Below are 10,439 nucleotides of genomic sequence, written 5' to 3'. Positions count from 1 at the left end.
CTGCTGACATTTCAGTGGGCAAAACAACAGGAGTTCATGTGGAATGTCATCTTCAGCAGCATTTTGAAAAGGTAATATCACTTGTTGATTTCACTTCAATTAGTGTGTCATTTATCATTGTTTATTCTCCTAATCACATACAGGGTACCAGCAGATTTAAAAATGTTGGTGTTCTTGAACAAGCTGTTGTGTCTTTTGTGAATAACAAGTTCAGAGAATTTATGTACATAATTCTGCATACACATATACTTCTTGTCAAAGTTGGTAGTCTCTCTCCTCCTCTCTTGTCCTTAGATTATTCTATTTTAACTAGCTTGAGAATAGATGTGTCACTATCGTAGAGCGCTTAACTCTGTGAAACAATATACTTAGGCTTTGGACAGAAAAAATGAGAAGTGGTTTACATGCAAAACCCAGATAGCAAGAGCTGCATTCCTTGAATAAAAATTTGTTGTGAAATCTTTAAAATATTTTAATTCACTTTTAAAAACAAAGCAAAAAAAATACCCTTTCCTTCGGGCTCAAGAAATCTCATCATACTTTTCTGGGGAGAGATGGTGAAGTTTGGGTGAAAAGGAAATCAAGGTCTACTCAAACCAGTAATCCTGACTAGTCTATTTTCACTGGTCATGCTGAATGAACTGTGAAAGATAAATAATTGAAAGATTAACTGTATTTTTTACAAATGTATTAACTTCTAATTATACAGGTATTTCCCCTCCTTAATTTGGTTTTTAAATTAGAATTAGCTATCTGAAAGCATGATAAATTGGTTGTAAGAAACAAATGTTACTGGGTTATTGTTTATGAAGTTTCAGGAATGAGGTTATCATAACCAGAAAAATAGCTGTTACTAAATACTAGCATTAATATGGATCAGTTTTACAAAAAAATTCTCTAATACAACATCAAACTTGTTTATGTTTAGCTTTAAGTGAGAGGTGTATGTAATGTGCTGGATTTTCTTTTCCAGTTTTGGATCACAAGTTTCATAGTACACTGCAGACTGTTATGCTTTCCATTGTGTATATACCTGACTTCAGAAGCTATGCCCAATCTGCTCTCATCAGTTCCAAAATATAGCCAGTTCTTTAATTACCTGTGTTAATAGTTTCTTACATTATTCATAGCCTGAACTCTGGAAATGGGCAGTAAAATAAAAGATTATGTCCTAGGCTATGTTCCAGCCATTTTTTTGCCACTCCTTTGGCACCAAGCATCTTTAGAATAGTCATCTTAATCCCATTAGAGGATATCTCCTGGATAAGGGAATGCTCAGCTGGTATAGTTGCAGCTTCATTGTCATTTCTATAGCTCTTAGCTTAGATACAGCTGGGGATCCTTCTCTGGTGACCCCTTAGAGCAGGGCTGGGCAATTATTTTGTCTGGAGGGCCACTTATGAGTTTTGGGAACTTGCTGAAGGCCACATACATCACTGTCTCCTCTCCTCTCCTCCCTTTCCTGAACTGGTAGTTTGCCAGGTGTCCCATCGCTCAGCTGTGGACTCAGGGAGGACCCTCTGCTGCAGCAGTCAGGTGGTGGTTCTAGAGGGAGGGATAAAGGGAGAGAGAGAGAGAAATGCTGCTGCCTGTCCAGCATGGCAGCAACTCCTGCCTGGGTCCGCGGCTGACACCGTTGGCAGATTCCAGGTCAGGGCTTCAGGCAGGAGCTACCACCGCACCAGGAGGTCAGTGGTGTCAGCTATGAATGAATGACTTGTGCCCCGGAGACTGGGGGGACACAGCAGTAGGAGCCCAGAGGCAGTAAGCAGGGACCTCCTGCAGTCGCCGCCGGCAGCATCAGCAGGGGTTGTGGACCACCTGCAGACACCGTTGGCACTGCCAGTAGCGGGGTGGCGAGTGGCGACCGCTCGCAGGCGCCACTGACAGTGTCAGCAGTGCCTTTTTGTCGGGGGCACGCTGCCACATGCACCCCCTACGCGTCGCCCCTGCAGCTATGGATGCCTCTGGCTAGCTCTGCATCCAGGTGCGTGAACCTGCCCATAGCATTCACAGCTGACAGCACTGCCTGTGACAGAAACCCCACCTGGGCTGATGCCTGATGCTGCTGGGTGGAAGCAGTCCCACCAGCCCATCCAGTACCACGCAGCAGCCAGAGCTGCTGGCTTCCCATGGGCCAGATCCAGTGAGTTAATGCCCACCTGTGGGCTGGATCAAATCGGTTGGTGGGCTGTTCCGACCAGTGAGCCATATTTTGCCCACCCCTGCCGAGGAGGAAGAAAGCAAGCAGCCTAATGACTTATCAGTTAAGCCAGGGGGTGTCAACTGGGTGTACTTGTGAAGGCCCCAGGGGGTACATGGCAGTGGTGTGGAGAAGTGGAGGTACTTGAGAAGCAAGCCGCCATGGCTGCTGCCCACTTTCCACTGCTGTCTCGTTGGCCGGCCACCGGGGGACACCCCCTCTCCCCCACTTGTCAACTGGCCACCGGGGGGGCCCCCCCCCAGCTCATCCACAGGGTACAGTCCAGGTAGAGTACCCACCAGAAGGGGTACACTCCTTTAAAAAAGGTTGAAAACCCTTGAATTAAGCAATTAGCTGCCATTCACAATTGCTCTCTCCCACCCAGCACAGGGCTTCACGTGGACTATGATGTTTGTTTGGGCTTGCCTCTTCCTCCACTCCCTCCAGTCAAAGGCCCCCAGGAGCAGCAGCTGTCTGAGCTACTGTTATTGGTTAATAGTTTAACCAATATAATTAGAGGAGGTTAAACAAATATTTTAAATGCAATTTACATCCCTAGTTTATAATATTATCAAGTCGGTGTTCTATAACATGCTTGTTTCTAAATCTCAGCCTCTGTTGTGGCCCCATACTGGACCATGTAATTGGTAATAGTGGTGGTATATTCTTTGTAATTCATGATGATTGTAGGAGTTTGAGTGACTTTGCAGTTACTCAAGGTCCAAAACATTTTTGGACAGAAGAGTTGTTGATTCCTAACCGATTCTATCTTCCATCTGGCAGAAAAGATCATTTGCACCTTCTACTCCACTAACTGGAAGAAGATACCTGAGAGAGAAGGAAGTGGTCATCACTCCTGTTGCTTCAGCAACACAAAGTGTGAGCCGGTTACAGAGCATTGTGGCTGGGTTGAAAAGCACTCCTAGCAAACAACTTATAGCTGTATTTGAGTAAGCACATTGTATAACCCCTGCCTCCACAGCTACATGTGGTCTCTCTCTTCATACTTGGTTTTGTTAGGCTACTACATTCTTGCTCTCAGTTTCTTTCTGCTTGAAAGAGGTTTTTATGGAGGTAGTTGGTGCAAAGACATTAATCTTTGTGGTATTGTCATTTAAAGACCTTATTTGTAAGAAAGTAAACCTTTTATTTCTTAATTGATGTGTTTCTCTGGAAAATTACATGGCTTAAAAATCCACTCTCTTTTGGTGATGTAATGGGTCATATTCTTGACTCTTCATCTAATCATAACATCCATCTTCCTTTCATTTAGTGTAAATTGAAAGGAAAAAATAAATGTAATTATTGTAAGCAAATTTTGATCTCTTAAAACTAGGATGATAGAAATTTCCTACCAAGGAAACTATAACTTTGTTAGATTGCATAGCCCCTATTATTCCCATGTAGGTACTTAGACTGTGACCAAGTGTTCCTTTCTTTTATATCCTAGAATCTTTTCTAATTCTTTAATTATTCTTATGGCTCTCCTTGAAGCCCTCTCCAGCGTTTTGAACATTCTGCTTAAATTGTGGCCACCAGAGTTGGGTACAGTACACCAGTAGAAATTCTTTTAGTACAAAATACAGAACTATTATAACCTTACTAGTTCTGCTGGAGATTTCCCTGCTTATACTCTCTGGATCACATTAGCCCCATTGGTCACACGTATCATATTGAGTATCTGCCAGAACCCCCAAGTTGTTTTATGAGTTATAACTTCCTGGAATAGTTTTCAGTCTTCATTCTTGATTCCTTTATATCTATACATGTTTCACCACAGCCAGTGTTAACTCATACTTGTATCTTGTTTCCAGCTCATTGCTTGCATAGTTTGTCGTATTTAGTTCACCAGGGAATCCAGGGTGCTCTGCGTCATGTTCTGTTCTTTATATATTTCTCCACCAATCTGTGTTACCCTAAAACTTTTGTTAGTTTTGTTTTATTCCAAGAAAAACCCTCCAGGCCCTCACTGGAAACCTATCCACTGAATTATTACTTATGTTTCCAATTACATTTGAAAACTTGTTGTCCACTTTTTAATCCATTTAAAGTGTGCTGTTGTATTGAATTTGTACTGTTCCAGTTTCTCAAACAAAATGTGGTATGGTACCAAATGACCTACAATATCTTAGTGTGTTACAGTATTGCTGTTGCCTTTATTAATCACATTTGAAGCAGTAAAAAATACAAGGGTGTTTCAGAAACTAATGAAATGCAAAAATCTAGAACTCTTGGTTCAGAGATGATACCTTTTATTAGACTAACTAAGACATCGCAAAAAAAAAAAGTTTTTCTGCAAGCTTTCAGGTTCATACGCCCTTCTTCTGGCTCAGGGGAAAATTAAAGATGGTAAAAAGTCCCCATAGGTAAGAAATAAACTTTATTTTTGCACAGAGGGAGTTGAGAATGGATGTCTGGTCCCTTTGGGTCTGCACAAGTATCTCTGTGAGTTGCTCTTTGTTGTGGAGATCAGGCAGGATTACTTCCCTGTTGGTGTCAGATGTCATGCAGGGAGGCTTTAGAAATCTTGTTGTTCAGCAATGAAGTTTAAAATCCAAAATCAGATAAAATTCGGCCTCTTCCATGTTTCAGGGATGCATTTAGAAGCCATGTTGGTCTGAGACTAAAAGAAATGCGAAAATCTAGACCTCTTGTTTCAGAGATGATACCTTTTATTAGATCAACTAAGAAATTGCAAAAAAAAAATCTTTTTCTGCAAGCTTTCGGGCTTACACTCCCTTCATCTGGCTCAGGGAAAATTAAAGATGGTAAAAAGAAGGATTTTAAACGTCATTGCTGAGCAACAAGAAAGATTTCTAAAACCTCCCTGCATGCCATCTGACATCAACAGGAAAGTAATCGTGACTGATCTCCACAATAAAGAGCAACTCACAGAGACACTTGCATGGATCCAGAGGGACTAGACTTCCATCCTCAACTCCCTCTCTACAAAAATGAAGTTTATTTTCTATCTATGGGGACTGCTTTGGAGGAGCTGTGGCAATTACTGCTTCCGCTACTTGCCTGGCTGCCAGATGTCAGACCCCAGGGGAGACCTAGGAGCTGGATGACGTATCTGTGGGCTGGATCCAGCCCATAGGCTATACACACTGGTACTGTACAGGAACATTCTCATTTTATCTTGGTCCACTAAAAGGACTAAAGGATTACCATGTAATCCTTGTTAATATTATATGGATATTAGAGATGTGAAGTTAGTATGCCTAGACTGTTCCAAATGTTTATTCTGTTTTGTCCTTTATTGTTTAATGGGCTTCTCCTGTCCTTCCTCATTCCCTTGTGGTTCTAACTGGGTGTGTCTACACAAGTTGCTTTATTGTACAGCAGATGAATCTACTTCACAGTAAAGCGTCATTGTCTACGTGTGTGCGTCATTTTACTGCACAGTACATTAGTCTACTGTGGGTTTGCCTACTACCTGTAAATACCTGTAAGTAGATTAACCCCTGCAGTAACTACTGCACAGTAGTGCATATGTAGACTGCTGATCGGGAGCAAATTGCTCCCAGGCAGCCAAGAAAGCAGAGGGTGGGAAAACTGTCCGTTCCCCCCAAGCAGCTGCTTCCCAGCCCTTGTGCCCCGATGGGCAGATCGGGGCAGGGGGCTGGGAAAATGTGCCCTCTTGCAGCTCCTGCTTCCCAGCCCCGTGCCCCTATCATTTGGGGGCATGGGGCTGGGAAGCAGCTGCCCTGGAGGCAGGACAACCTCCCTCACTCCCCAGAGACAAGGGCCTGACTCTGGTGCCCCCTGCCAGCCCAGGGCTGACACCTGGGTGAGCCTGGAACTCCCTCTAGCTGCTGTATGGATGCACAGCTGGGCTGGAGTAGCCTTGCACTGAACTGCTCCCTTTCAGAGCAAATTGGCTCCCAATGGGAGCACATGTAGATGCCCTGCTGGGGAAAACTTACTGAGTAGTATTTTACTGTGCAGCAAGCTTTCTGGGCATTTAATTGCACATGTAGATGCACTCAGTATGTAGTTGAGAGATGCAATTAAAAATATATTTAAAAAAATAAAACGCTTCCCTCAACCTCTTTGTGCAGATGCTCTAGAGTTTTGTATAGCAATTTAAATTCCATTAAAGTAATATGAAAACAAAGGTCAGGTATTCAGTATTTACAAATTAAAAGACCAGTCCTATTACTACCCATTTCTAAAAACAAACAAAAAACCTGATGAAGAATGCCTTGCATTCAAAAGCTTATTTAACTTTAATTCCAACCATGCAGTTGGTCCCATAAAATAGGTCACCCCCCAAAAAAATCCTTGCCTCTCCTAAAATGGGGGAACTGGTAAACTTTTGGAGAACAGACTCTATTGTGTGTGTGTGTGTGTGTGTGTGTGTGTGTGTGTGTGGTCTTTGTCTAGCACTTCTACGTACAAAAATAATGAAGTTAGATCAAAATTCCAAGCCCCTTTATAGGGGTGTAGGTTGTCCCTTTATATACACTTTTAAAAAATACTGATTCTTAGTTCAGAACACATGTTCATCTTTTCTGTACAACAGGTCAGTAATTACCACAAGACCACTATGCAGAATGGAATGAAGCAAGGCCAGATAGCAGGTCAAAATATGATTTGTAAGAACAGTTAAATCCATAGACTGTCTCTTTTCTGATTAGCTTGTAAAACTTATTTGGTCGTCTTTTTTTTTTTTTTTAAGGGGGGGGAAAGTACAGAACTAGGGTGTCTTTTTTTTTTTTTTTAAGGTGGGTGAAAGTACAGAACATTGTCTATCAAGAAAAAAGCTTGGCAACATGAATTTTTTTCCAATCTGTAATATGCAAATAAAGAGTTTTCTTTCTCTCTCTGTTCTTGTATAGATCTTGTGTGCGTAACCCTATGGAAAGTATTGTAAACAGAGTAAAAGAAATAGGTGAGGCTTTCTGTCAGAGCTATACTATGTCAACAGATGACCATCCTGGGTCTCATATAGGTAAGAGTATGTGAAATGGATGAAATGTTTCAAAATACTAAAACAAAAACAGTTGAAATGCATAGTCTATCCATCCAAGCTGGAGTCAAGTTGGGGTGGTGGTGTAACCATGATGGTCCAGGAAACGTATGAGAGGTGGGGGAAACTATTTTTGTGATATCATTCATTGAACCAACCCATCTATACAGTTGGTCCAGTAAAAGATATCACAAAAATCCCTGGCTTATCAAAGCTGGCGTATTTATGGAAAAAAGATTAATCGTATTTTTCAAATACTGAGTAATGGCTGCCTAGGTGAAATTTTCAGTGAAGGGGCAATTTATTTTATAGAAATATATAAAACTTACCCTTAGCTCATCATTGACCAATCCGGGCTGGTTAAATTTTTTTTTAAGACAAAATTTCATCTGTTTTTAATATTTTCTGATATCTTTTATCCATACATCATTCCTTACCTCAAAGAAGGCTAAAGGCCTCTTCATCATAACTCCTGTTGAGACGCATTTATAAGGTCTATGGTCTAAAGTTCAGTGATTAAAACTAAAATTTTTTTTCTAAAGATGTTTATTTTCATAAATAACTAGTTGCCTTGTTAAAGGTAGCAAAAGCAATGCAGTACTTTTAAGATTACTTACTTAATCTTAAATTAAGAATGCATCAGGTATTTTCTTGCTATTCAGCCGTGTTTGGTTTAAATTGCAGATTTTGCTGTAAACAGACTAAAACTGGCAGAAATCTTATATTATAAAATTCTGGAGACTATAATGGTGCAAGAAACACACAGACTGCATGGGAAGGACATGACCGTAAGTAAATAACCGGGATGGAAAATAGTCCTTTTTATTTATTTATTTATTTATTTAATTTATCTGTGTGAGACTGCTTTCAAATTATTTTTTTGTTTTAATCTACACAGCTCATATTTTATTCAGCCCATAGGCAGAATTGGTTCCTTAGTCTAATTCAGAGGTCAGTGACCTTTAGGGGCTGGTAGGCCAAAATAACACTGCTGCCACTGCCATTTCTCCCTGCTGCCTGGCTGCTACCATGTGTGTGAATTCCATTCCCCACCCCAACCCCTCCATCACTGCTCAAGCCACCTGTCACCAGAGTAATGCCAATATCCAGGTGCCATGTGCCAGATAAAATCACTCTCTAGGCCATAAATTGTTACTCCCTGGTCTAATTTATTATCAGTGTCCCCTTCTTCCATAACTATTCTCTGATATGTGTAGTGTGCCTAAATGGCTGCTAGATAATTTATATTTTTCTTTACTTTGTCCTTCAAAAAATGTTGTGAAATTCTGCAGTCAGTGCATGCTCTGTTCTATTTTTTTTGACTTCCAATGAATAAGTTCTTACCCTTTTTACTCTTAGCATCAAAGCAATATGACTGTCATGGGCTCTATTGAGCTGCTTCCCCTATACTTGCTTTATAACTAGAAAAGCAATCATTACCAGCTGAAGTCTTCCTTGAAATTAGGAAATAGTGCAAACAAGCAAAAACAAATAACTGCCCTTCTAGGGAATAAATATATACCGTACCACAGTCAATGCTTTATACCAGGGGCAAGCAAAATACAGCATGGATCCGGCATGCCAGGCTGTTCTGTCTGGCCCGCGGGGCCCCTCTAAAATTTAGACAGTTATTACCTGCCAGTGGCTACCTGTCTGAAAGCTGACAAGGTGCCAGTGGCATGAGCCACCGGCTGCAGCACTAAGCAGCTTGGGCTCTGGTTGCAACGCATCTAACCCAACCCCAACCTGACCTGCCCCGCCCCACTCTGCTTCCACGCCCCAGAAGCTTCTGGCTAGCGGAGGCTTCTGCCCTAGCAACCCTGTGGCTGTTCTAAAGCCCTCCCTCATCTGAAAGTTGCAATTCGGGTATGGATGGGAAGGGGGAGGAGGGCAGGTGCTTCCAGCTGTGTGTGTGGGTTTTTGGTGGGGGTGGAGGTGGGGAGCAGCCCTGCCTGTCTCGTCCTGGCTGCAGTGCGCAGTTCCCAGCTGCAAGACCAGGACCCATGTGGTGCAGTATGGGGCCAGCGTGGCACAACATGGTTCCAGCTGCAAGGCCAGGGACTGCATGGCACGGAGCCAGCCCAGCCCATGCTGTCCCAACTGTGCTGCATGGTTCCCGGCTGCAGTACTGGGACCCATGCGGCACGGCATGGGGCCAGCCTGTCCTGGCTGCTCCATGCTGCACCATGCAGGTTCTGGCTTTGCAAGTCCCCATGCCACAGCCAGGACAAGCCGGGTCAGGCTGGCTTCTTGCCATGCTGCGTGTATCCTTGCCTTGCAACAAGGAACCACGTGCTGCTGGGACGGGACAGGAAGGGCCAGGCTGGCTCTGTGCTGTGCTGCACAGTTTGCAGCTGCAAGGTCGGGACCCGTACAGTGGCGCTGAGCCAGCCCAACCTGGCTTGTCCTGGCTGTGGTGCACAGTTCCCCGCTGAAAGGCCGGGACCCGCATGGCACAGCCCAGAGGGGAAGCTCCGGGCCAGGCTAGCCCTGTGCCATTCCATGTAGGTCCTGGTCTTGCAGCCAGGAACTCCATGTCACAGCTGCGGTAGGCTGGCTCCGTGCCATGCCATGCAGTCCCCGGCCTAATAGCCAGAACCACGTTGTGCTGAGCCAGGCTGTCCCCCTGCCACTCTATATGGATCCCGGCCTTGCAGCTGGGAACTGCAAGCTGCAGCCAGGATGGGATGGGCAGGGCTGGCTTCCCACCTCCCACCATACCCCCAACACACACCCATACCCTACCAAAGCCCCCACACACAGACACCCCCCACCCCATCATAACCCCACATACACACACTCCCAAAACCTTCACCATATCTACACACACACCAACACCCTCCCACACCCTACCACAGGCCCTACACACACTCCTACCTTTCCACCCCTGCCATACCCACACCTCTCCACATACACCCCCTGCCCACACGCACACTCCCCACACACTCACACCCACTCTTCAACCACACAGCCCCCATATATAACCCCTTACCCCCCCCACACACAATACACAAGAGCAAGACTGTATTTTGAGCTATTATGCAATCGTCTCTAGATACACTATACAAACACACACAGACTCATAGAAAGTTAAAGGTGGAAGGGACCTCAGGAGGTCATCTAGGACCTAGGATTGCTTGACCAATCTCATTTCCTTCTACGACCAGGTGACCTATCACCTGGACAAGGGAGAAGAGATTGATGTCATATATCTTGACTTCAAAAAAGCCTTCGATCTGGTGTCCCATGATCACCTCTTGG

The 10,439-nt window shown here is 43.8% G+C and overlaps 1 protein-coding gene across 2 annotated transcripts in view; it reads left to right on the top strand.

The window, feature by feature from the left end:
- RBL1 (RB transcriptional corepressor like 1) overlaps positions 1–10,439 on the top strand; it is a 79,852-nt gene that overhangs the window by 26,606 nt on the left and 42,807 nt on the right. The window contains exons 8-11 of one of the 2 annotated variants that reach the window (XM_006034285.3): positions 1–71; positions 2,987–3,153; positions 7,048–7,160; positions 7,863–7,966. The exon at positions 1–71 is cut by the window's left edge and continues 137 nt beyond it. In XM_006034285.3, coding sequence (XP_006034347.1) covers positions 1–71; positions 2,987–3,153; positions 7,048–7,160; positions 7,863–7,966 — 455 coding nt within the window. The remainder of the gene's footprint in view (positions 72–2,986; positions 3,154–7,047; positions 7,161–7,862; positions 7,967–10,439) is intronic. The other variant, XM_025216271.1, reaches the window with a different exon arrangement.

The sequence above is a fragment of the Alligator sinensis genome, unplaced genomic scaffold, assembly GCF_000455745.1.
Source record: "Alligator sinensis unplaced genomic scaffold, ASM45574v1 scaffold338_1, whole genome shotgun sequence".
NCBI classification, from domain to species: Eukaryota; Metazoa; Chordata; order Crocodylia; family Alligatoridae; genus Alligator; species Alligator sinensis.
The sequence above is the reverse complement of the archived record's forward strand: the minus strand, read 5'-3'. Positions and strand labels throughout refer to the sequence as shown.